General features: G+C 44.2%; 1 protein-coding gene across 1 annotated transcript in view; it reads left to right on the top strand.

The window, feature by feature from the left end:
• The window catches only part of RBM44 (RNA binding motif protein 44), a 213,163-nt gene that overhangs the window by 34,582 nt on the left and 150,625 nt on the right, over positions 1-27,956 (top strand). Inside the window, exons 3-4 of the mRNA XM_056534838.1 lie at positions 1,674-1,734; positions 6,020-6,126. Coding sequence (XP_056390813.1) covers positions 6,090-6,126 — 37 coding nt within the window. The 5' untranslated portion in view covers positions 1,674-1,734; positions 6,020-6,089. The remainder of the gene's footprint in view (positions 1-1,673; positions 1,735-6,019; positions 6,127-27,956) is intronic.

The raw sequence follows: 27,956 nt of genomic DNA on the forward strand, positions 1-27,956 counted from the left end.
TCACAACCCCATTTTTCTTGTTCTCTTCTTCCTGTTTCTATTTAAAGGGGGGAGAAAGGGCACTAATGCCTGCCTGCAAACCTACCTCCCTGCACTATTTACCTCCCTCTCTACTTGGGGCACCATCTACCTACCAGGGGGCACTATCTGCCAGGGGCCATTACCTACCTATGGGGGGTGGTATTCCCTTTCACCTATCTATCCACTGGGGTTCATTACATACCCTCCTACCAGGGGTAGGGCATTACCTACTTACCATCGGGTATTAGGTACCTATATACTTACTGGGTGTTTCCCGAACTACCTACTGTGGCCATCTTCCTAATGGAGGCAAATTAACTTCCCACTTTCTAAACGACCAACTCCCCCCCCCCCCCCCCAAGACGATCGCTAATACTATGTAGGGCACTAAGAAAGGCATTATTTGGGGCACTGAGGGTACTGAAAAGTTGTAAAATGTGCAAACCCTAACATGTTTTTCTGGCAGATTCTGGGATAATGAGTCATAATTAAAATAAGTCTTCATTGTGGTCTGAGCCAGACAGAAAAGTGGGACGTCACAAATTCACCCCATGTGAGTTACTTTATGTAACTGCGCTGTAATCAGGTCTGCAAAGCCTGTTCCACTACTATAAGGTCACCATAGAAGAGAAATGATCAGGGTAGGGCTGGGGTCACCACTATATGAGCACAGTATAGGGGGATGTTAGTCTGTGTACAGTAGTTTATAATCGGTATCAATATGGTGGTATTATCCAGTCACTATATGGTGGTTTTGGTGTTGTGCAGTTATTTGTCCTTTTGTATCATGGTTTTTATTTCATAACAGAATGATGGTAATAGTCACTATAGTCAGTAATATGTCCTCCTGGTGAGGAGGTATTTTATGCTTTTAAAACCCAACCCTTGAGAAAATCCTGTGTGTGACCTTGGTGGACCCTTAAGGGTAGGGCTCTGAATAAAAGCAGTTTTTACAGTCATAAAGCCACTGATTACATGATAAAAGGTATGTCTCCATTAATGTGCTACACAGCTTTTACATACTGTGAATAGCTTTAGGAGGTAAATATTGATGACTATTTAACTTAAAAAAAAAAAAAAAATAATAACATTTAGTGTAAGGAAGCTGTTCTGACACCTATTAGGGTGCATTCACACCATGTTTTTGTAGTGCTGGATCTAGCGGGGGAATTAATAAACCGTCCGCTGCCAACACTTTTCAGTCCGGCAGCAAAACTGGATATGGATCAAAAATCAGCCGACTGGAGTCACTATTGGACTAAGTCCGGCTCATTTAAATGAATGGATGTGGCGGGGCTATGGCAGCGGACTAAATGTTGAAACTTGGTGTGAATGCAAACTCCCTATTAATTGTGGCAGGGACCAGAACAGAGCCACCTAGTGGCCGTTTTTTATATTACATTTTAAACATATTAATGTTGTTAATTTTAAAAGCAAGTGAACGGGAAAGTGTCTGCTAATTACACAAGGAACACTATATTAAGTTTTATTTGGTGACAGGCACTCTTTAACTGTTGTTTTCCATCAATGTTAAGGGAGTTGTATTTTCTAGGATGCAAAAAGCGTAGTGTGCTATGTTTTAGACTTCCTTAAAATGCTTCTGTATGTTTGAGAACATAAATACACAAGTAAAATAATTTTTTTTCTTTGAGGCAAAACAAGTGGGTCAGCTTGTGAAAAGTGCAGATTGGAAAAGATTGAGTCACTTAACAGGTATGTGATTTACCTCACTATTTCTGTAAAAGCACTTGGGTTAGGATATGCTTAGCAGGTTGCCATCTAAGGACCAGTCGGCTCGTCCTGAGACGGCAACCGTTGCAGGGGTGTGGAAATGTAATAAAAAACTACTTGTCCACAGGACTAAAATGGAGCAAAATCTACTTGTCCCTAATGACGATCCACTTGTCCTGGCCAATTTTCACTTTTACACTCTTGTTTTTTCCTCCTCGCCCTATAATAGCCGAAAACTAACTAGTTGTAAAAGATATTTTTGCAAATTTGGTGGTTTTCTTTTCTACGCCAATTACCTTGTGGTTGAGCTAACATGTTATTTTGATACTTTAGGCCGGCCTGATTGCAGCAATACCAGATTTATATAGTTTGTCATGTTTTACAATTTGAAAAAAAAAATCGGAACATTTAAAATTTATTATTACCATTTTCTGACCCCCTGTAGCTTTTTATTTATTTTTTTTCTTGCATACCAGGGTGTATGAGGGCTCATTGTTTTGTGCAATAATAATTTTTTTGTAAAAAATTCTGTGGATTGGTATTTTTTTTACATTTACGTCATTATTATACGGGATACATAATGTTATATTTTAATAGTTCGTATAATTAAGCAGTCAGCTATACCGGCTATAGTCGGCTGTATGTTTGTTTTATTATGTTTACATGTTTTTGTATAGGAAAAGGGGATGATTTAAACTTTTAGTATGGAAAGGGTTAATGTGTGTTTAAAAAAAAAACTTATTAGAACCTTATTTATTTATTTTACACTTTATTAGTACCTTAGGGGACTTTTAGGAGGAATCATTCGATTCCTCATACAGATCATTTGAGTTCTATTGAACTGCATTGATCTGTGTGCTCTGCGATCCATTGATAGAGCCTAGCCCAACCAGGCTCTATCAATGACAGAGCCACGGACACCAGAGAAACAGAGGTAAGCCCTCCGGCTACATTTATAGTGGATCGCCCCCCTGCAATAGCGCTGCTGGGGGGGGGATCCGCCCCACTAGCCCACCAGGGACCATTCACATGTCCCTTTAGATGCCGCTGTCAGCTTTGACAGCGGCGATCTATGGAGTTAATAGCCACCTGTGGCATCTCCGCGCATGCTGGCTATTAGCATGCTACTGAAAACAGCTGAGGGCTGCAGAGTATGAAGCGGGAACGAATCCAGAGACTTCTCCATACACCCCTCTGAGCGCCACTGTGCTTGTCGGTGGCTTTCAGGTTCGGCCCTGCTTGCCCGAAGCAGGGCTAAGGAACTGAAAAATTCCACTGCTGAGGTAGCCGGAGGGCTACCTTATGTCCTGTGCTGGCTGCTGCATGTGAATGATAAAGCCTGGCAGGACCAGGCTTTATCAATTGAGAGCAGAGCACACAGATCAATGTGGTTCTATGGAACCACATTGATCTGTATGAGGAATCTAATGATTCCTCCTAAAAGTTGAATAAAAAGTAAAAAAAAACAAACACCCATTAACCCCTTCCTTATTAAAACTTTAAATCACCCCCTTTTTCCCAAATTCCATATAAAAAAATGTAACCATAATAAAAATAAACATGTGGTATTGCCGCGTGCATAAATGTCCAAACTATTAAAATATATGGTTAATTAAACCGCACGATCAATGGCGTATGCGCAAAAAAAAAATTCCAAAGTCCAAAATAGCGTATTCAAAAAGTCCGATCAATACAAAAATGGTACTGCTAAAAACATAAGATCACGACGCAAAAAATTTGCCCTCATACTCAGACAATTTTAAACTTATACATTTTTGTGCATGTAGTTATGATTTTTTCCAGAAGTACGACAAAATCAAACCTATATAAGTAGGGTATCATTTTAATCATATGGACCTACATAATAAAGATATGGTGTCCTTTTTACAAAAAAAATTTACTGCGTAGAAACAGAAGCCCCAAAAAGTTACAAAATTGTGTTTTTTTCTTCAATTTTGTCGCACAATGATTTTTATTTAATTTTTTTATTTACACTTTTTTAAATTTTTTTTTTACACTTTTTTTTATGGGAAAAGGGGGGTGATTCAAACTTTTAATAGGGGAGAAGTTAAATGATCTTTATTCCCTTTTTTTTTTTCACTTTTTTTTTTTGCAGTGTTATAGCTCCCATAGGGACCTATAACACTGCACACACTGATCTTTCACATTGGTCTTTCACATTGATCTTTCACATTGATCTTTCACATTGATCACTGGTTTCTCATAGGAAACCAGTGATCGATGATTCTGCCGCTTGACTGCTCATGCCTGGATCTCAAGCAATGAGCAGTCATACGGCGATCGGACAGCGAGGAGGCAGGTAGGGACCCTCCCGCTTTCCTGTAAGTTGTTCGTGATGCCGCGATTTCGCCGCAGCTATCCCGAACTGCCCACTGAGCTAACCGGTACTTTTTACTTTCACTTTTAGCTGCGTGGCTCAGCTTTGAGCGCGGCTAAAGGGTTAATAGTGCGCGGCACCGCAATCAGTGCCGCGCGCTATTAGCGGCGGGTCCCGGCTTCACTATGACGCTGGGCCCGCCGTGATATGATGCGGGGTCACCGTGGGACCCCGCGTTATATCACGGGAGCGGAACCAAGGACGTACTCATATGTCCTTGGTCCTTAAGAGGTTAAAATTGTCATCTTTTGACCCCTATAACTTTTATTTTTTATTTTTCCCGCATATGGGGATGTATGAGGGCTCATTTTTTGACATGGTGAGCAGCGATAGAAACCGGGTCACCTGCACTATCTACCTATAAATTCAAGTTAGTGCATGTGACTCTGCTGAAAGATTGTCTTTAATAGTAGGTAGTATCCCCTTGTAGACATTAGTAGCAGCCCCTCCTGTAAACAGCATGCCCCCCTTTAGACTGCAGCCCTCCCCCTCCTTTAGACAGCAGGGCCCCCTCCCCCCTTTAGACAGCAGGTCCCTCCCCCACTTTAGACAGCGGGATAGTGGATGGTATCGGCCCATATACCGATGCTGATATCGGCACATCCCTACTTGATATGGAATTGGTTAATGAGTCATTTTTGTTTTATACTTCTACTTTATTTTAATTTTTTTTTGTACACTTCATTTTTTTTTTATACTACTTTTAGGGTATGTTCACACTGAGGAATTGGAGAGGAATTTCCACGAGTAATTCTGCTCGCTTTTTCCTCTCCAATTCATTCAGCAGTGAAATCCCCATAGAGCTGTGCAGAATTTCTGCCCCTCAGTTCACACTGAGGAATTTCCTCAAGCAGAATTCTGACGAGAAAGTCTGTTCCGCTTGAAGAAAGAACATGTTCTTTCTTTCAGGCGGAATCAGCGTCGTTCTCCCATGGAGATCAATGTTTTATTTTTTTTTGAGTCAGAAGCCTTTCCACGCGGAATTGGCGCGGAATTTCCGCATGGAAAAAAAAATACATTTATGAATAGAAATACTTGATACTCCTCCTCTGCATGAAACCTGCATTTCCGTGTGGAATTCTGCGCAAAATCTCTGTGTGAGTTCTTGTGGAAAAGTAACAATATTTTGAGGCAGAAAATTTCTGCTTGATTTCCGCCCCAATTCCTCAGTGTGAACATACCCTTAGGAGGAATTATTAGATTCCTCATACAGATCAGTGTAGTTCCAGAGAACCACATTGATCTGTGTGCTCTGCACTCAATTCATAAAGCCTGGTCCACCCAGATTTTATCAATCTCGGAGCCGCAGGTGAATTTGAAATTGTGTGAGATTGTGAACCGCAAAGGGTGAATAGGGGCTAGCTGTGGAATATGTTGGTGCTATATAAATAATGTAATTTAATATTCCCTGATTTATTAAGTGGCACACCACTTAATGGGATATTGCAGGATTTTTTTTGTTCAGCCTTTGAGCCCATGATGACATTATAATACTGTTTAATATGCTTCTATTACCACCGTGCGTCGCTTTGGCTTATTTTGATGCACAGGCTGTAGTTAGTCTTTTTATTTAACTGTTGACCACTGAACGTTCACATTCCATGTGGCCAAAGACAATGTCACAAGTCATATGGTCTCCAGGAGGCAAGGCTATGCTTCAGTGTGTCGGGTGGATAGCAATTACTTTGTCTTGCTGCTCCATTGTAAGTCTGTAGGGCAACAAGACAAAATCTGCAGAGAGACAGTGAACGTGCTACTGCGCACTTCTATACTGGTTCTCCTGTTCGGTGAGGGTCTCTGCACTTTTTTTTTTTTCACAGTGACATACTGCAAAAATCCATATTGAAATAGTTCAGTCTTTGTTTGCAGGCAACTGTATAAGTTGGTGAAAAAACATGGTCATGTTGAAGTTACTGGAAAGGAGATTCTAGCCTGGTTTATGCTACTTGCTGATGAAGACAGAAGACTCATCAAAGGTTTTACATTTCACTTTTCTTGCAAGTTTCTTTATACAGCTAAGACAAAGTTCACATCTGTGCTTCATATTTTTATCTCCTCAAATCCTACTAAAGGAAATCAGATGAAAATTTTGACAAACCCCAATAAAGTTAGTGGCATCTGTCTGTGTCCACTGCGCAACTGACAGGCTGTTTCTGTTTTTCACCAGTGAACCAGCTCTGTGACTGAGGCTCCAATGCAAATGTGAACAAGGCCTAATATTTTGAAACACAGCCAATTCCCAATAAGTAATGTTGTTTGCTGCATATTGGTATATAATTCTATCCTACTCTAACACATAGTTAGTACGGTTGAAAAAAGACATACGTCCATCAAGTTCAACCAGGAAATTGAAGGGTAGGGGTGTGGCGCGATAAGTGTCTAAAATATGTGTCTAAAATATGTACGAGACAGTAAATAAACTTTTAGCTTCCATCCCATCATAGCCTAAAATCACATAAAATAGAATTATGCTTGATAATTCAGGTTTCCTGGAGGTTGCCCCTCTGGCTCCAATAAGACTCCAATTTAAAGACCCTGTAGCAAGACATTAGTATCTTTCCTCCAGGTTTCTGTGCCTTCAAGAGATTTAATGTTTGTTTTATTTTGGGGCACAGGTATAGAGAGCTGCTGGCACTAGGAGGGACTCTAAGCACTAAATAGTTAGCTCCTTCTACTAGCCTAAGCCTCTCCTGCAAGCCGTGAGCTAAGCCAGTCTTAGCTTAGTGTCTGTAGGAGATAGAATATATATATATATATATATATTATATAGTAGCCCGGGTTTCTATCAACTGGCTCCAGAATGTTAAACAGATTTGTAAATTACTTCTATTAAAAAATCTTAATCCTTTCAATAATTATCAGCTGCTGAAGTTGAGTTGTTGTTGTTTTCTGTCTGGCAACAGTGCTCTCTGCTGAAATCTCTGCTTGTCTCGGGAATTTTTTTTCTCTCTCTCCCTCTGTGTTGACCCCAGCTCAAAGAAGAAAGGCGGGACAAGAGTCCATGCTCCTTGGTTACCCACCAGCCCAAAGGTCACTAGGATGCTGGATGGCTCCCTATCCCCTCCCAGTAGTCCATCTCACCTGAGAATGGTACGCTGAAGGGGTGACCCTGCTGTGGTACCCCTAGGTGCAGAAGTATGGAGGCCTCCTCCAGCTGGCCTTCTGCCTCCCCTCTGTACTGGGTTGGAATTCTCCTGGTGATGTCCTCACCAGGAGTCTCCTCCTCTGTCCTGATGGCAAATACTGTGTGTCTCATTTTGTTATGGGGTTTAATGTGCTCTGTCCTGTGTTTCCTCCTCTTTTTTTTTTTATTTGCGTGGTCTATCGCTGTTCTGTGCACGGTTTCAGTCCCCTACCTCTGCTTCCCATTGGTCCAGCAGAGCTCACAGGACGCCTGGCTGCCTGCTAGTAGGAAATGGATGTTTCCTCCCTCCTTTCTCTTCTCCTTTTGTGGCTGCCAGCACCAAAACTGCCTGCTGAATTACTGTCTCCCCGGGGCAAACTAGCTGATCCATACTTGCAGCTGAGATACACTCCTAGGAGTCTTCTCAGCCCCCCTAATCCCATTTTTTTGTGTAACAATGTTCTGAAAACCATACATTTTTCGTCCACTGCCATAGTCTGAGGGCTTATTTTTTGCAGGACAAGCTGTACTTTTCAATGGTACCATTTTTGAGAAACATGCTACCTTATAATCATTTTTACTGAATTTTTTTTGGACCCAAAGTAGCAATTAGAGATGAGCGAACTTACAGTAGATTCAATTTGTCACAAACTTCTCGGCTCGGCAGTTGATGACTTATCCTGCGTAAATTCGTTCAGCCTTCAGGTGCTCTGTTGGGCTGGAAAAGGTGGATACATTCCTAGGAAAGAGTCTCCTAGGACTGTATCCACCTTTTCCAGCCCACCGGAGCGCCTGAAAGCTGAACTAATTTATTCAGGATAAGTCATCAATTGGCAAGCCGAGAAGTTCGTGACGAATCAAATTTACTGTAAGTTCGCTCATCTCTAGTAGCAATTCTCTTTTACGGTGTTCACCATGCAGAATACCTAACATTATTTTTTAGTACAGGCCATTTTGAATGTGGCAATACCTCTATAGGGGAAGATTTATTAAAACCTGTGCAGGGGAAGAGTGGTTCAGTTGCCTGAAGCAACCAATCAAATTTCTTCTTTTATTTTTACGAGGCCTTTTAAATGTACGTTCTGGTGCGCGAAGTACCGCCAAGCCAGGACGTACATTTACGTCCATGGTGGTTAAGGGGTTAATATATAATACAGGGCTTTATTTTTTTTACACTTTCACATTCATTTATTCATTATTTATTTAATTTATTCATTAAAAACCATTTTTATATTTTTAATTTTTTCCTGGTAAACTATACTGCAGTACATCTGTAGTGCGCCATAGTATAATTGTTAGGCTGGGTTCACACTACGTTTTAAGCATATGGTCACCGGATCCAGCTGGTAGGAGTGAAAACCGGGCGCTCCCGAACCCCAGCCGGACCCAGCCTGTATCAGTGACTCCGATCGGCTCATTTTTGACTCGTATCCGCTTTTCTGACCGGACCTAAAACCATGGTATTCCACGGTTTTAGGTCCGGTCCCAAAACGGAATACTGTCGGCTCATTCAAATGAATGAAAATACGGGCCGGGTCCGTACGCTTAAAACATAGTGTGAACCCAGCCTTAGTTTTAAATTGACATTCAGCTTGTGAGATCCAGCTTTCTGTACCTGGCAGACAGGAGGCCATCAGCTGGCCTCCTGCTGCCATGACAACCATTGGGACCCAGTAATTACATCTCCTCCGAACATGGTAGGTATTATGACAACTCTTGATTATTCTTTTCACTCTTTTGGCAGAAATCTTGTGAGGAGCACCTGGTCGAGGCAAATTTATTTTGAAATGACTGTCTTTCCACTTCCGTATTGTGGCCCCAATATTGCTCACTGGAACATTCAGAAGCTTAGAAATGTGCCTTTAACCAACACATTTGTTTTGCTACAATTAGATTGTGATGGTCTTGTGACATCTCTTTGCTTTTACTCATCATGAGATGTCTTGTGTGACCTCTTAGCAATAAGATCTGAACCAGTTGATCTTAATTTGAACGGACAATGGACTGGATTGCTTTTTAATTACTGATTGATTTCAGCTGTTGTCTTTAATGCCTTTTTGCACCTCTCTCCCTTCATGTGTTCAATATTTTTTTCCTTTTATCATTTCGCATTATTGCACACATCTTAACCTTCATGACCTAGCTAGTTTTGGCCTTTATGACCCAGTCCGTTTTTTCAAATATGACATGTCTCTTTAACCCCTTAAGGACCGAGCCCTTTTTCACCTTAAGGACCAGAGCATTTTTTGAACATCTGACCACTGTCACTTTAAACATTAATAACTCTGGAATGCTTTTAGTTATCATTCTGATTCCGAGATGTTTTTTTCGTGACATATTCTACTTTAACTTAGTGGTAAAATTTTATGGTAACTTGCATCCTTTCTTGGTGAAAAAAACCCAAATTTGATGAAAAAAATGAAAATTTTGCATTTTTCTAACTTTGAAGCTCTCTGCATGTAAGGAAAATGGATATTCAAAATAATTTTTTTGGGGTTCACATATACAATATGTCTACTTTATGTTTGCATCATAAAATTTATGAGTTTTTACTTTTGGAAGACACCAGAGGGCTTCAAAGTTCAGCAGCAATTTTGAAATTTTTCCCAAAATTTTCAAACTCGCTATTTTTCATGGACCAGTTCAGGTTTGAAGTGGATTTGAAGGGTCTTCATATTAGAAATACCCCATAAAAGACCCCATTATAAAAACTACACCCCACCAAAGTATTCAAAACGACATTCAGTAAGTGTATTAACCCTTAAGTTGTTTCACAGGAAAAGCAGCAAAGTGAAGGAGAAAATTCAAAATCTTCATTTTTTTACACTCGCATGTTCTTGTAGACCCAATTTTTGAATTTTTGCAAGGGATAAAAAGGAGAAAATTTTTACTTGTATTTGAAACCCAATTTCTCTCGAGTAAGCACATACCTCATATGTCTATGTTAATTGTTCAGCGGGCGCAGTAGAGGGCTCAGAAGGGAAGGAGCGACAAATGGTTTTTGGGGGGCATGTCACCTTTAGGAAGCCCCTATGGTGCCAGGACAGCAAAAAAAAAAAAAAAACACATGGCATATCATTTTGGAAACTAGACCCCTCAGGGAACCTAACAAGGGGTAAAGTGAACCTTAATACCCTACAGGTGTTTCATGACTTTTGCATATGTAAAAAAAATTTTTTTTTTACTTAAAATGCTTGGTTTCCCAAAAATTTTACATTTTTAAAAAGGGTAATAGCAGAAAATACCCCCCAAAATTTGAAACCCAATTTCTCCTGATTCAGAAAACACCCCATATGGGGGTGAAAATTGCTCTGCTGGCGCACTACAGGTCTCAGAAGAGAAGGAGTCACATTTGGCTTTTTGAAAGCAAATTTTGCTCTGGGGGCATGCCGCATTTAGGAAGCCCCTATGGTGCCAGAACAGCAAAAAAAAAAAAAACCACATGGCATACCATTTTGGAAACTAGACCCCTCGGGGAACATAACAAGGGGTTAAGTGAACCTTTATACCCCACAGGTGTTTCATGACTTTTGTATATGTAAAAAAAATTTTTTTTTTTACCTAAAATGCTTGTTTTCCCAAAATTTTACATTTTTAAAAAGGGTAATGGCAGAAAATACCCCCCAAAAACATCCAGCTGTTGCAAAACTACAACTCCCAGCATGTACGGTCTATCAGTGCATGCTGGGAGTTGTAGTTTTGCAACAGCTGGAGACACACAGGTTGTGAAACACCGGGTTTGGTAACAAACTCAGTGTTTTGCAACCAGTGTGCCTTCAGCTGTTGCAAAAGCTACAACCCCCAGCATGTACGGACAGCGGAAGGGCATGCTGGGTCTTGTAGTTATGCAACAGCCGGAGACATACTACATTGGCTGGGGATGCTGGGGATTGTAGTTATGCAACAGCTGGAGACACACTGGTTTGCTACTTAACTCAGTGTGCCTTCAGCTGTTGCAAAACTACAACTCTCAGCAGTCACCGACAGCCAACGGGCATGCTGGGAGTTGTAGTTATGCAACCAGCAGATGCACCACTACAACTCCCAGCATGCACTTTAGCTGATTGTGCAAGCTGGGAGTTGTAGTTATACAACAGCTGAAGGTACACTTTTCCATAGAAAGAATGTGCCTCCAGCTGTTGCAAAACTACAAGTCCCAGCATGCCCATAAGGGCATGCTGGGAGTTGTGGTGGTCTGCCTCCTGCTGTTGCATAACTACAGCTCCCAGCATGCCCTTTTTGCATGCGGGGAGCTCGTGCTAAGCAACAGCAGGAGGCTTTCACTCACCTCCTGCTGCTGCTCCACGATGCCGCCGCACAGGTCAGTCCCTCGCCGCCGCCGTCGCTCCTGGGGCCCCGATCCCAACAGGGACGCCGGGGATCGGGGTCCCCAGCACCCGGGGTCTTCTGCCCGCACCCGCTCACGTCCTCCGGAAGAGGGGCGGAGCGGGTTGCGGGAGTGACACCCGCAGCAGGCGCCCTGATTGGTTGGCCGACAAATCAGGGCGATCGTGAGGTGGCACCAGTGCCACCTCACCCCTGCTGGCTCTGGCTGTTCGGGGCCGTCTGACAGCCCCGACCAGCCAGTAATTCCGGGTCATCGGGTCACTGGAGACCCGATTGACCCGGAATCCGCTGCAGATCGCTGGACTGAATTGTCCAGCGATTTGCGGCAATCGCCGACATGGGGGGACATAATGACCCCCCTGGGCGATATGCCGGGATGCCTGCTGAACGATTTCAGCAGGCATCCGGCCCCGGCTCCCCTCCGGCTAGCGGCGGGGGCCGGAAATGCTCAGGACGTATCCATACGCCCTCGGTCCTTAAGGACTTGGAAACGGGGGCGTATGGATACGCCCTATGCCCTTAAGGGGTTAAGTGGTAATAACTTTGGACTGCTTTTACCTGGCAAAGTGATTCAGGAATTGTTTTTTCGAAATCTATTGTATTTTATATTAGGGGTAAATTTTTCTTGATACATGAAGCGATTTTTTGTGAAAAACTCTATAAAATATTGTGAAATTTTAATTTCTCTGTTTGAATCTCTACTTTTAAGAGCAATAGTCATGTCAAATAAATTTAGTTATTAATTCACATCTACATGTCTACTTTAACCCCTTCAGGACCAAGCCCATTTTGGCCTTAAGGACCAGAGCGTTTTTTGCAATTCTGACCACTGTCACTTTAAACATTAATAACTCTGGAATGCTTTTAGTTATCATTCTGATTCCGAGATTGTTTTTTCGTGACATATTCTACTTTAACATGGTGGTAAATTTTTGTGGTAACTTGCATCCTTTCCTTGTGAAAAATCCTAAAATTTGATGAAAAATTTGAAAATGTTGCATTTTTCTAACTTTGAAGCTCTCTGCTTGTAAGGAAAATGTGTATTACAAATAAAAAAATTTTTTATTCACTTATGCAATATGTCTACTTTATGTTTGCATCATAAAAGTGACGAGTTTTTACTTTTGGAAGACACCAGAGGGCTTCAAAGTTCAGCAGCAATTTTCCAATTTTTCACAAAATTTTCAAACTCACTATTTTTCAGGGACCAGTTCAGGTTTGAAGTGGATTTGAAAGGTCTTCATATTAGAAATACCCCACAAAAGACCCCATTATAAAAACTGCACCCCCCAAAGTATTCAAAATGACATTCAGTCATCATTTTAACCTTTTAGATGTTTCACAGGAATAGAAGCAAAGTGAAGGAGAAAATTCACAATCTTCATTTTTTACACTCGCGTGTTCTTGTAGACCCAATTTTTGAATTTTTACAAGAGGTAAAAGGAGAAAATGTATACTTATATTTGTAGCCCAATTTCTCTTGAGTAAGGACATACCTCATATGTCCATGTAAAGTTTTCGGCGGGCGCAGTAGAGGGCTCAGAAGGGAAAGAGCGACAAGGGGATTTTGGAGAGTACGTTTTTCTGAAATGGTTTTTGGAGGGCATGTTGCATTTAAGAAGCCCCTATGGTGCCAGAACAGCAAAAAAAAAAACACATGGCATACCATTTTGGAAACTAGACCCCTTGAGGAACGTAATAAGGAATAAAGTGAGCCTTAATACCCCACAGGCGTTTCACGACTTTTGCATATGTAAAAAAAAAAAATTTGTTTCCACTAAAATGTGTGTTTCCCCCCCAAATTTCACATTTTTGCAAGGGTTAATAGCAGAAAATACCCCCCAAAATTTGTAACCCCATCTCTTCGGAGTATGGAGATACCCCATAAGTTGACCTGAAGTGCACTATGGGCTAACTACAATGCTCAGAAGAAGAGTCATATTTGGGTTTTTGAGAGCAAATTTTGCGCGGGGGGGGGGGGGGGGGGGGGGGGCGGCATGTCGCATTTAGGAAGCCCCTATGGTGCCAGAACAGCAAAAAAAAAACACATGGCATACCATTTTGGAAACTAGACCCCTTGAGGAACGCAATAAGGAATAAAGTGAGCCTTAATACCCCACAGGTGTTTCACGACTTTTGCATATGTAAAAAAATGTTTTACTTTTCCACTAAAATGTGTGTTTCCCCCCAAATTTCACATTTTTGCAAGGGTTAATAGCAGAAAATTCCCCCCCAAAATTTGTAACCCCATCTCTTCTGAGTATGGAGGTACCCCATAAGTTGACCTGAAGTGCACTATGGGCGAACTACAATGCTCAGAAGAGGAGTCATATTTGGCTTTTTGAGAGCAAATTTCGCTCGGGGGGCATGTCGCATTTAGGAAGCCCCTAAGGTGCCAGAACAGCAAAAAAAAAAAACACATGGCATACTATTTTGGAAACTAGACCCCTTGAGGAACATAACAAGGGGTACAGTGAGCATTTGCCCCCCACTGGTGTCTGACAGATCTTTGGAACAGTGGGCTATACAAGTTTTCATTTTCACGGACCACTGTTCCAAAGATCCGTCAGACACCTGTGGGGGGGTAAATTCTCACTGCACCCCTCATTACATTCCGTGAGGGGTGTCGTTTCCGAAATGGGGTCACATGTGGGGTTTTGTTTTTTTTGCGTTTGTCAAAACCGCTGTAACAATCAGCCACCCCTGTGCAAATCACCTCAAATGTACATGGTGCACTCTCCCTTCTGGGCCTTGTTGTGCGCCCCCAGAGGATTTTATGCAAATCCCTAATTTAGGCCTCAAATGCACATGGCGCTCTCACTTTGGAGCCCTGTCGTATTTCAGGGCAACAGTTTAGGGCCACATATGGGGTATCTCCGTAGTCAGGAGAAACTGCATTTGGGGGCTTTTTTTCCCTTTTACCTCTTGTGAAAATGTATAGGGCAACATCAGCATGTTAGTGTAAAAAATTTAATTTTTTTACACTAACATTCTGGTGTAGACCCCAACATTTCCTTTTAATGAAGGGTTAAAGAAGAAAAAGCCCCCCAAACCTTGTAACGCAATTTCTCCCGAGTACGGCGATACCCCATATGTGGCCCTAAACTGTTGCCCTGAAATACGACAGGGCTCCAAAGTGAGAGCGCCATGTGCATTTTGAGGCCTAAATTAGGGATTTGCATAGGGGTGGACATAGGGGTATTCTACGCCAGTGATTCCCAAACAGGGTGCCTCCAGCTGTTGCAAAACTCCCAGCATGCCTGGACAGTCAACGGCTGTCCGGCAATACTGGGAGTTGTTGTTTTTCAACAGCTGGAGGCTCTGCTTTGGAAACAGTGGTGTACCGGACGTTCTTATTGGGGGAGGGGGGCTGTATAGGAGTATGTGTATATGTAGTGTTTTTAACTTTTTATTTTATTTTGTGTTAGTGTAGTGTAGTGTAGTGTTTTTAGGGTACAGTCGCATGGGCAGGGGATTACAGCGAGTTTCCCAGCGCAAAATTTGCTGCATCTCAAACTTGCAGCGAGAAACCCACTGTAAAACCCTCTTCCATGTGAATGCACCCTGTACATTCACAGGGGGGGGGGGGGGCTGCACCAGCTGTTGCAAAACCACAACTCCCAGCATGCATGGTCTGTTGGTGCATGCTGGGAGTTATAGTTTTGCAACAGCTGGAGGCACACAGGTTAGGAAACACTGAGTTAGAAACAGACAATGTTTCCCAACCAGTGTGTGTGTGTGTATGTGTTAAGCCTATCAGGCTGTATTTGTGCGAGGGGGCGTGGAGGAGTGGTGTGTAGGGGGCGGGGTGTATATATAACGTCCCACTGGCGGGGCGTACGTGCCATTTTGCGGACGAAGGGAGTCATGCTGGGTTGCTGTGTCCAGAGTGTGGTTCGAATCTCCTGCCATTTCAGAGCTCCGGCGGCTCAGCTGTCAATGTTAACAGTGCAGCCGCTGCTTCTTCAGGCAGCACGCATGGGCTGCAGGGTACAGTAGGTGGAAGTAATGAAATCTGGTGTTATGGCTTTGGCTGGGGCCGGTCTCAGTCGGCTTTCATGAGTGCAGATATCTGTGTTGTTTCGGTCCAGGCTCCCTTGATTGCCGGGCACATGGCACTGCTCGATCTGTGGCCCCATCCCGTGATGCCCTGGGACTCCCCTCAATGCTTAGCTGCAGGATAGCCTGCTCCGGGTGTCACAGCTCGGAGTCCCACGCAGCCCGTTGGTTGCCTCAGGACGGGATACCTGGCTACAGCCATCCGCGGTAGCATGCCTATGCCTACATCCAGTGCTAGATGTCGCTAGCCTAGGAGCAATCAGCAGATAATATTGGGATGCCTTACCTCTCCCCACAATGCAACTGCATGCTCCCGTCCTCTGAGAAGTCCTGTGATCGGTCTACGGGGCCTTAGCAGGAAGTGCTGGGTGCTTGGTAAGTTTTGTTAAGCTGGTAGTTGCTAGTTAGCTTATGATGTGCATAGTTATATTTATGCACCCTATATCTAGTTACGTAGAAGTGAAGGGGTTATCCATTAATTATGTCACAGCCCTTTCATTCCTTTTGCTCATTTTTACTATATTAAAAAAAAGAAACAGGAAAACCATACGGTCTTAACACACTTCACATTCATTGTACAGGGCATGCACGCATTACTTCTGTGTGGTGTATACACTCTTGGCGTTTGTACCGTGTTTTCGCTCGTAGGGGTTAATGCGCTATTGGAATTTATGTGGTATAATTGTTGTACCCTCGTAGCAATGTGTACACTCGTAGCATCACACCCTTGAAGCATTTATTCTATCGCCATATGGTTATAGCATTTATTCTGTACATACACTCATACCATTTATTCCGCTTATTTTTGTAGTGTTCAAAAAAAAAAGTTGTTGTTTGTATCAGCACTGTACCTCACACTTTTGTAGGGGAGGGCTCTATGCTCTATTTGCCATACGGATGATTTGGCATGTATGTTCTGTTTATAGCATCCTACATTTGTAGCAGTTGTACAGTGCATGACTTCCGTGGGGTGCATGCACTCTTGTGGTTGGTATCACGTTTTTCGCTTATAGCGGTTAATATGCTGACAGCTTTTATGCGGTATAATCGTTGTAGCTTATATGCCATGTACACTTGTAGTCTCACAATTTTAGCGTTTTATTCTGTCGTCATAAGGACCAACATGCTCATGGAGTTTATACGGTTTATTCGCTCATCGCATTTACATTGCTCATACGCTGGGGCATTATATTGTTTCATACGCTCTTTGCATTTATACTGGTTATGCACTCATGGCTTTCATACTGTTCATTCATTAATGGCATTTATACTGTTTATATGCTTATGGCATTTATACTGGTCATAAGTCCTTAGTAGTCATACTGTTTCTTACCAACATGCTCAGGGAGTTAATACTGTTTATTCGCTCATCGCATTTACATTGCTCATATGCTGGGGCATTATATTGTTTCATACACTCTTTGCATTTATACTGGTCATACAGTTTATACGCTCATGGCAGTTATACTATTCATACAATTCATGTCAGACATACTGTCTGGACGCTCATGTATCTATACTGTTTATACGCTCATGGCAGTTATACTTTCTCTATCCGCTCCATTGGGGGACACAGACTCTGGGTATATGCTGCTGTCTCTAGGAGGTTGACACTATGGTAACCAAAAAATCTGCTCCTCCCAGCAGGATATACCCGCCTCCAGGCCACTGAGCAATTCAGTTTTTGCTTAGTGTCTAAGGAAGTGGACATGGTCTGGTTTTCTCCAGACCAAGTATCATAATTTTATTTTATTAGGTTTAGGGAATGTGTTAGTTCTTTATTCCTTTTTATTTCTGTTTTCAGGTGGGGACTCAGGAACGCAATGTTCACTGTTAACCCATTGCGAGAGGTGGCAGGCATCTTGGATGTACTGTTAACCCCCTCTCGCCAACGGTCAGCGCTCGGGGTTGTACCTCATGGGTCCGGGTCCCCCTACCTCCCTGTTCGCCTCGCTATGAGCTTGGCTTGCCGCAGATGAAAAATGCTGACTGAAGACTATAGTCTGAAGACTTCTTTAGGTAAGTTCTTCAGCATAGGTGAGTATCTTTTTTTTCTCCCTAGGTCTTGCAACAGCTTTGTTTGGCCCTTTGTTTTTTGGCTCTATTCTACAGAGGCTGGGACTGGCTGGGGGATACTCCCTGCAGGATATTCCCTGCAGGGGGAGTATATTTAATTATATGGGGGGCAGTGGAGCTATGGGGCAGTGTTTGTCTGTGCGGGCACTTTATTAGTGTGTATTTTACTGTACACGCCGCAGGCGGCTTGCGCCTTACTCTTTACTTTCACTTTCGGCAGCCGCGGCTGCCGACGGCACTTCGCCCGCTCCGTTCCCGGGTGCACAGGACTCACTACAGGCGGCGTGTACGCTCGGGGTTCGGAGCGGGCGCCATTACAGAGGAGTTCCGCTTTGTATCTTCAACGGCACGGTGGACGTTAGCTCTGCCCACCTGGCTGCATAAGCGCCTCAGCAGCGCGAAAAAGGCCACCTATCAGCGCTGTGCACGCGTTGGGGCCGTGCAGGGGCCAATCACAGAGCTCCTTGCCCTGACCCTGCCTCTTCCTCCTATTGGCCGGCGTCTTTTCTCTCTCCCTCAGCAATGTGCAGAGTTCTCCTCACAGCAGCTGCCTCGGGACACAGACTCTGGGTGAGACTGTTCATTTTTTGGCTATGTCCGTGCCCAGAACTGTTCCTCCCTCTAAGCAGATTCCGGGAGTATTAGTTAACCATTACACTTGTAAAAGCTGCTCTGCAAAAATGTCGGGTTCTGCTGAACCGACTTGTTCTGCCTGCTTCACTGCTCCCCCAGACCCCCCTGCTATTTCTAACTCTGGTGCCCCTGGTGGTTTCCCTCTCCCAGTCTGTATCTGACTTGGCACAGGTCTCCCGTTCTGTGGTGACTGCCTTGGAGAGGTCCCGTTCCCCTTCTCCCTACGCTTTGCATAAGCATAATAGGGGTGTCTCCTCTGACTCTTCCCAGGAGTCTACTGGTAGGCACGGGTGTTCCTCTCGCAGGTCTCGCCCGACCACTTCTTCAGGCCACTCGCGTCACTCTTCTAGAGGACATTCCCGTGGTCTCCGCTCTGGCTCTCCTGAACCTCGTACCAGGTCGGAGTCTCCCTCTTCCTGGGCCGCCTCCACTCGTTATCACTCTCCTGGAGAGCTAGCGGCCGAGGGTTCCGATTCGGCATCCGAATCGGAGGACCGCTTGGACTCAGTGGACACGGTGAACTCATTGGTTATGGCCATAAGAGACACCTTTAACCTAGAGGACCCAGGAACTTCGGACGCAGCTCCAGAAGTATCCTTTCATCGTGCCCGACCGGCACCCAAGGCGTTCAGCTCTTACGCTGAATTTGAAGCCATTCTAGAATCTGTCTGGAAGCACCCTGAGAAAAAGTTTCAGGGACTGAAGAGAGTCTACGCGCGATATCCTTTCGCCAAGGACCTTGTTTCCAAGGTGGTGATCCTCCCATTTCCCGCCTCTCTAAAGCTACTACTTTGCCGCTGGCAGATGCAGCGACCTTCAAGGACCCTGCAGACAAAAAGGTTGAGTTGTTAGTGAAGTATGCCTTTGAAGCAGCGGGTTCTTCCCTGCTCGCTGCCTTCGCCTCCACCTGGGTGTCTAAGGCCTTCTCGGTTTGGCAGTCCCAACTCAGTCAGGGCATTGTTTCAGGTTCTCCCCCGGAAGAACGGTCTGCTCTGGCCCTCCAATGTTCCAAAGCTGGAGATTTCCTGTGTTCTGTTTCCTTGCACTCGGCTCGCTGCGCTACCTATGCCACCGGTAATCTAGTGGCCCTCCGTCGTTCCATTTGGCTTAAAACCTGGAATGCGACGCTGCATCTAAGAAGTCTTTCACAGAGATTCCTTTTACTGGTTCCCGTCTTTTTGGCAAGCGCCTGGATGAGATTATCTCTGAGGCGACAGGGGCAAGAGCTCTTTATTACCTCAAAACAAATGTAGCACTTCTTTCCGTAGGAAGTCTTCCTTTCGGTCCTTTCGGACGTCTGGTCCCTCTAAAGGGTCCAATTAGGTGCCTCCACGGGACAAGAATGTTCCCTTTTTCAAGGCCCGTCCCTCGTGGAAGTCTGACACCAACCGTCCCGACCGTTTAGCGGCCAAAGCGGGCCCACTTCTGCATGAAGGGACGCCCCCTCCCGCAGCTTTTTCTCGGGTGGGAGGTCGTCTTTCTTTTTCGTAACATCTGGACCACGCATATTCAGGACTCCTGGGTCATGGACGTGGTGTCCAACGGATACCGGATAGAATTTGCCTCCCTTCCAAGGGATCGTTTTTTTTCTAGCCCCATGCTCCCCGATCTCCCTCGCTTGCGAGGGGATTTTTGGAGGCTCTTCAGTCCCTTTTCATCCAGGGTGTCATCGTCCTAGTTCCTTCAAGGAAACGCTTTCGGGGTTTTTATTCCAATCTTTTCGTGGTTCCCAAGAAAAAACGGTTCTGTGCGGCCAATCCTGGATCTCAAACGTCTCAACACCATCTTCTTATCCGCCATTTCAGAATGGAATCTCTCCGATCGGTGGTGGCATCTATGGATCAAGGGGAGTTTCTTTCCTCGGTGGACATCAAGGATGCCTACCTCCACGTTCCAATTTTTCCTGGACACCAGCGGTACCTCCGCTTTGCGGTTCTGGAAGGTCATTATCAATTTGTTTTCAGGGATCTGCCGGTTCAAGGCCTCTGGCCTCCCCAAGAAGCCCTTCTTTCCATAAACATTCTGGAACTGAGGGCGATTTATCTTTGTCTGAAGCATTGGGAGTCCCTGCTTCTGGATCACCCTGTCCGTGTCCAGTCGGACAACGCCACAGCTGTGGCATACATCAATCGGCAGGGCGGCACTCGCAGCTCAGTGGCCATGTCCGATGTGTCAAAGATCCTCTGGCTCTAGCCTCGGATGCCTTAGTAATTCCGTGGTCGGGCTTTGTTCTGCCCTACCTGTTCCCTCCTCTCCCTCTCCTTCCCAGGGTTCTGAGGAAGCTCAAGGCGGAAGGAGTCCCCGCCATTCTGGTGGCTCCAGACTGGCCTCGAAGGGCATGGTACGCCGACGTGGTCTGGCTTCTGGACGACGTTCCGTTCCGCCTTCCTCTTCGTCCAGACCTACTGTCACGGTCCCCTTTGCCACCCCAATTTACTGTCACTGTATTTGACGGCGTGGCGGTTGAGACCGCGGTTCTAAGGGCCCGTGGCTTCTCTTCCCAGGTAATTCGCAACATGCTTAGGGCTCGCAAGCCCTCCTCTGTGAAAATTTACCACCGTACCTGGCGGTCTTACTTTCGTTGGTGCGAAGCTCAATCTTTTTCTCCAGTTACCTTTTCCGTGCCCCATCTCCTTTCCTTTTTTACAGTCTGGGTTGGAACTAGGGCTGGCTCTCAGTTCCCTTAAGGGTCAGGTTTCAGCCCTTCTATTCTTTTTCAGCATCCTCTGGCTTCCAATTCTCATGTCTGGACCTTCCTCCAAGGAGTGGCACATGCGGCCCCTCCTTACCGGTCCCTTTCTCCCCCTTGGGACTTGAACTTTGTTCTAGGTGCTCTCCAGGGCGCACCCTTTGAGCCCCTTAGGGAGGTTCCCCCTTCGCCTCCTTTCCTGGAAAGTGGCTTTTCTTATAGCTATTACCTCCATTAGGAGAGTTTCTGAACTGGCAGCTCTCTCCTGCAGTTCCCCTTTCCTGATAATTCATAAGGACAAGGTTGATTTCCGACCAGATCCGTCTTTCTTGCCTAAAGTCGTTTCAGCCTTTCATCTCAACGAGGACGTCATCCTTCTGTCCTTTTGTCCCGCTCCTTCTCATCCCAGGGAGCACCTGATTCACAAATTGGATGTGGTTCGAGCGGTTAGGACTATCTTCCTTTCGTCAGTGCGATTCTTTTTTCATCCTTACGGAAGGCCGTCTGAAGGGACAGCCTGCTTCTAAGGCCACCATTTCTCAGTGGATCCGATGTGCTATTTCGGAAGCTTACCGCTGCAAGGGGAGAACCCCACCTTTCAGGGTTTTGGCTCATTCCACCCGCTCTGTGGGAGCATCCTGGGCTCTCCGAAACAAGGCATCGGCCTCGCAGATCTGTAAAGCGGCCACTTGGTCGTCTTTGAACACTTTTTCGAAATTCTATCAGGTTCATATCTTTGCATCGGCTGATGCTAGTCTGGGCCATAAGGTGTTGCATGCGGTGGTGGTACAGCCGACTGCCTGACCTTTTTATTCTCTGCTCACCCAAGGGACAGCTTTGGTACGTCCCAGAGTCTGTGTCCCCCAATGGAGCCGATGGAGAAAAGGAGATTTTTTTAGACTTACCGTAAAATTTCTCTTTCTCGAAGGATCCATTGGGGGACACAGCTCCAACCCCTTTTCTGGGGTTCCTTTTCGGTTCTGTCCGAGGGAGTGTTCAGTTTTTGTTTCTTCGGGTTCTCGGACAGTTCATGGCTTTTTCATTTGACCTGTCGGTCTCCTCCTATTGCTCTGAGACTAAACTGAATTGCTCAGTGGCCTGGAGGCGGGTATATCCTGCTGGGAGGAGCTGACTTTTTGGTTACCATAGTGTCAACTTCCTAGAGACAGCAGCAATATACCCAGAGTCTGTGTCCCCCAATGGATCCTTCGAGAAAGAGATTTTACGGTGAGTCTAAAAAAAATCTCATTCATAAAGTTCATGGCATACATACTGTCCGTACGTTCATGGTATCTATACTGTTTATACGCTAATGGTTTCATACTGTTAACACACTCATGGCATTTACTATGTTCATACGCTCATCGCATTTACACTGTTTATATGCTGTGGTGTTTATATTGTTCATACGGTCATGACATCTAAACTGTATATACGCTCATGGCTTTACTGTTCACATGCTCATCACATTATACTGTTCATAAAGTCATTGCATTTATGCTGACTATATGCTTGTGGCATTATACTGGTCATACGCCCATAGTATTTATACTGTTCTCACGCTCATGCCATCTATACTGTTCATACATTCATGGCATATGCTTGTGGAATTTATACTGGCCATACGCCCATAGTATTTAACCCCTTAAAGACCACAGGTTTTTCCTTTTTTGCACTTTCGTTTTTTCCTCCTCACCTTTTAAAAATCATAACCCTTTCAATTTTGCTCCTAAAAATCCATATGATGGCTTATTTTTTCCGCCACCAATTCTACTTTGCAGAGTCATCAGTCATTTTACCCAAAAATCTACCGCAAAATGCAAAAAAAATCATTGTGCGACGAAATTGTAGAAAAAATGCCATTTTGTAAATTTTGGGGGCTTCCGTTTCTACGCAGTACATTTTTCAGTAAAAATGACACATTATCTTTATTCTGTAGGTCCATACGATTAAAATGATACCCTACTTATGTAGGTTTGATTTTGTTGTACTTCTGTAAAAAATCTTAAGTACATGCAGAAAAAATTATAAGTTTAAAATTGTCATCTTCTGACCCCTATAACTTTTTTATTTTTCCGCATATGGGGCGGTATGAGGGCTCATTTTTTGCGCCGTGATCTGAAGTTTTTAGAGATACCATTTTTGTATTGATCAGACTTTTTGATCGCTTTTTATTTATTTTTTTCATGATATAAAAAGCGACCAAAAATACGTTATTTTGGACTTTGGAATTTCTTTGCGCGTACGCCATTGACCATGCGGTTTAATTAATTATATATTTTTAGAGTTCGGACATTTACGCATGCGACAATACCACATATGTTTATATTTTTATTTACATGGTGTTTTTTTTTTTTATGGGAAAAGGGGGGTGATTTGAACTTTTATTAAGGAAAGGGTTAAATCACATTTATTAACTTATTTTTTTTTGCTTTATAGCTCTGCACACACTGATTGCCAGCACTGTTCACTGCAAAGCCATAGCTTTGCAATGATCAGCGTTATCGGCGGTCGATTGCTCAAGATTGAATCTCAGGCTTGGAGCAATAAGTCGCCGAGGGGACACGCTGGAGGCAGGTAAGAGGACCTCCGCTCGTGTCCCAGCTGATCGGGGCACCACATTTTCACTGCGGTAGTCCCGATCAGCACGATTGCGGTGCCGCGCCCTATTAACCCTTTAGACTCGGCGTTCAAAGTTGAACGCCGCGTCTAAACCGAAAGTGAAAGCTGAGCAGCCGGGCAGCTTTCACTTTCGGTTTAGACGCGGCGTTCAACAATGAATGCCGTGTCTAAAGGGTTAATAGCGCGCGGCACCGCGATCGCTGCCCCGCGCTATTAGCCCCGGGTCCCAGCATCAGATACATGCCGGGACCGACCCGACTTTTCAAGATGGGTGGTGACCATGGCGGCCATTTTAAAGTCGGCCATTTTGTATCCAACTTTTGTTTTTTCAATAGGAACAGGGTCATGTGACACATCACTTATTGGGAATTTCACAAAAAAAACAATGATGTGCTTGGTTTTAACATAACTTTATATTCTTTCATTAGTTATTTACAAGTTTCTGACCACTTATAAAATGTGTTCAATGTCCTGCCCATTGTGTTGGATTGTCAATGCAACCCTCTTCTCCCACTCTTCACACACTGATAGCAATACTGCAGGAGAAATGCTAGCACAGGTTTCCAGTATCCATAGTTTCAGGTGCTGCAGAATGGGCAAAACAAAAATTGGAACAGGACCCTCAGTTTACGCAGAAGATTTTGCTCAGTGATGAGGCAAACTTTTATGTGAATGGTGAAGTTAACAAACAAAACCACCGCTATTGGTCTGACACTAACCCACATTGGATAGATCCCTCCAAGACTGTTGGAACACAAAAATTGATGGTATGGTGTGGTATATGGGGTACAAAGATAGTGGGGCCATTCTTCATCAATGGAAACCTCAAGGCCACTGGATATGCAAAATTGCTACATGATGATGTTTCCCTCTTTATGCACTGAAGCTGACACGTTCCCTGAGTTTTTCCAGCAATATGGTACACCACCACATTATGGGTGTCAGGTCCGAGCATTCCAAGATGAACAGTTTCCTGGAAAGTGGATTGGTCGTCGTGGGTCTGTTGAATGGCTCCCAAGGTCTCCCGATCTGACCCCCTTAGACTTTTATCTTTGGGGTCATCTGAAGGCAATTGTCTATGCTGTGAAGATACGAGATGTGCATCACCTGAAACTACGGATACTGGAAGCCTGTGCTAGCATTTCTCCTGCAGTGTTGCTATCAGTGTGTGAAGAGTGGGAGAAGAAGGTTGCATTGACAATCCAACACAATGGGCAGCACATTGAACACATTTTATAAGTGGTCAGAAACTTGTAAATAACTCATGAATGAATAAAGTTAAGTTAAAACCAAGCACATCATTGTTTTTTTTTTGTGAAATTCCGAATAAGTTTGATGTGTCAAATGACCCTCTTCCTATTGAAAAAACAAAAGTTGGATTCAAAATGGCCAACTTTAAAATGGCCGCCATGGTCACCACCCATCTTGAAAAGTTTCCCCCCCTCACATATACTAATGTGCTACAAACAGGATGTTAATATCACCAACCATTCCCATTTTATTAAGGTGTATCCATATAAATGGCCCACCCTGTATATGTAATATCCACAAAGCAGCAGAAGCGGCACTCCAAAGTCACATCAAATCGTGGTTTTTTCACTCATCTGTGAAAGCGACGTTTCGGCTTATCAATAAATCCAGCGGTAACGCAGCACTCCAAGAAATAGTGAAAAAAAATGTGTATTTATTTCTCAAGCTTAGTGCCACACACCAGTAGGGGGTTTAAATACCCATGTGCATAAAACATCATTAGATTTCAAATTGAGTGTCAATTATACAAAAATATCAAAATTTTCATAAGCATCGTGTACATAAACACCATTCTGTGTATACATTATATATTTCCAGTGCACATCTTTTATAATAAAGTGCATACATGTGCATAAAAGTGATTTAAAAACATAACAATGCTCACAATTCCTTGCTCCATTCTCATTATGATCATACATAACAGCTGCAAAACTTATATATACATAAAACAATAAAGAAGGGAGATGGACTCTTACCCACTCTGTGCTTAGTTCATGGCATCCGATGGCGTGGGTGAAAATGCCCTTGCGCCTGTGCAAGATGAACAAGTCACCTGACTGGCTCTGGATCACATGACCGCATCCACATACTACTATAGCATCGGCGGCGTCCGTTGTCCTGACTTCGACCCCGGCTCAGCCTCGATGTGAGCCAGGAAACAGACGCTGCAGAATATCCTAAATGTCTACAGAGATTTATAATCACAATGGGGGAGATTTATCAAAACCTGTCCAGACAAAAAGCTGCTGAGTTGCCCATAGCAACCAATCAGATTGCTTCTTTCATTTTGCAAAGGCCTTTTCAAAAATGAAAGAATCGATCTGATTGGTTGCTATGGGCAACACAGCAACTTTTCCTCAGGACAGGTTTTGATAAATTTCCCCCAATAAGAATATATGCCAAAACCAAATATACACCTAAGAAAAAAACTATATACTGTATTTATCTGGGTATACCACGCACCGGCCTATAACACGCACCCTCATTTTACCAAGGATATTTGGGTAAAAAAAGTTTTCTACCCAAATATCCTTGGTAAAATGAGGGTGCGTGTGTGTGCATGCGTATACCCCGATACACCCCCAGGAAAGGCAGGGGGAGAGAGGCCGTCGCTGCCCGCTTCTCTCCCCCTGCCTTTCCTGCGGTCTAGAGCCCTGCTGCCGGCCCTTCTCTCCCCCTGGCTATCTGTGCCGCTGCCCGTTCTCTCCCCCTGGCTATCGGTGCCGCTGCCCCATTGCTGGCACCGATAGCCAGGGGGAGAGAAGCGGCGCCGACTGACGGGGAGAGAAGGGGCAGCGGCGCCGCTGCCCCGTTGCCTCCCCCATCCCCGGTTGTATAATTACCTGTTGCCGGGGTCGCATACGCGCTGCTTCAGGCCTCCGGTGTGCGTCTCCTGCGTCGTTGCTATGCACTGCACGGCGCAATGACGAGTGACGTCACTGCATCTCGCAGCGCATAGCAACAACGCAGGGGACGCACACTGGAGGCCTGAAGCAGTGCGGACCTGACCCCGGCAACAGGTAATTATACAACCGGGGATGGGGAAGGCAACGGGGCAGCGGCGCCGGCAATGGGTGCCGCTGCCCCTTCTCTCCCCCTGTCTGTTGGCGCCGCTGCCCCATATCCGGCGCCGCTTCTCTCCCCCTGGCTATCGGCGCCGGCAATGGGGCACAGATAGCCAGGGGGAGAGAACGGGCAGTGGCACCGATAGCCAGGGGGAGAGAAGGGCGGGCAGGGGCAGAGAAGTGGGCAGCGACGGCAGGTCTCTGCACCTGCAAAGCCGCTGCAGTTCATTGATTTAAAGCGCCCGCTTTAAATCATTGAATTGCAGCGGCATATCGGTGTATAACACGCAGACTTTAGGCTAAAAATTTTAGCCTAAAAAGTGAGTGTTATACGCCGATAAATACGGTACTTTTATTAACCATTTCCTCAAAGTATTTAATGCATGGAAGTCAGTTCAACACAGCAAAACAACAAAAAATATATAAAAAAATGTAAAAAGTATAATATAAATTCAAAAAAAATTATAAAAATAAAATAAATAAAACAAAGTAAAGATAAAAAAAATAGAATGAAAATAAATAGAAATAGAAAAAATAAATAATAAAAAATTACTTTCTTCAAAGGGCCATTTTTCGCTAAAAGCACCTAATATTGTATCGCAGGTCTCTTTATTAGCAATAAACTCCTATATCTGTAGGACTGTCATCCCTCTGAGTCATCTCTGATCTCCAGAGAGGTGACTGTCAAAGGGTGGCAGTGACATTAAGATTGTAGGATCCCTACATGTCTCTGTCTACCCACCTACATACAACATGGAGTGCGCCTGCTATTACAGCAGCATCAGCCATAGCAAACCTGAGTTGCCTGTTATTTATATATTCCATAAAAAACAAAACAAGGAAACATTTTCTTTAAAAGAAATAATAAACAAATAATGTGAAAAATATATAAAAATGAAAAATAACATATATAGATAAGTAGGTCAAAAGGGAACCCCCAGTATCAAATACAGAGGAGCTCCCTCCTGACCCCCCATCTAATTAGCTGAATAAAACTGACGTACATGCATAGCAAGATAAGTTAATCTACATCAAGTACATTCAAATAAGGCACATAGTCCATGCATTTGTTCTAATATTTATTGTTCATGTCAATACGCAATGCAAATAATATAAACAGAGCAGGTAATGTCTTCTCCTTGGCATCTCCTCCTGAGGTAG

This window comes from Hyla sarda, chromosome 8 (assembly GCF_029499605.1).
Source record: "Hyla sarda isolate aHylSar1 chromosome 8, aHylSar1.hap1, whole genome shotgun sequence".
Lineage (NCBI taxonomy): Eukaryota > Metazoa > Chordata > Amphibia > Anura > Hylidae > Hyla > Hyla sarda.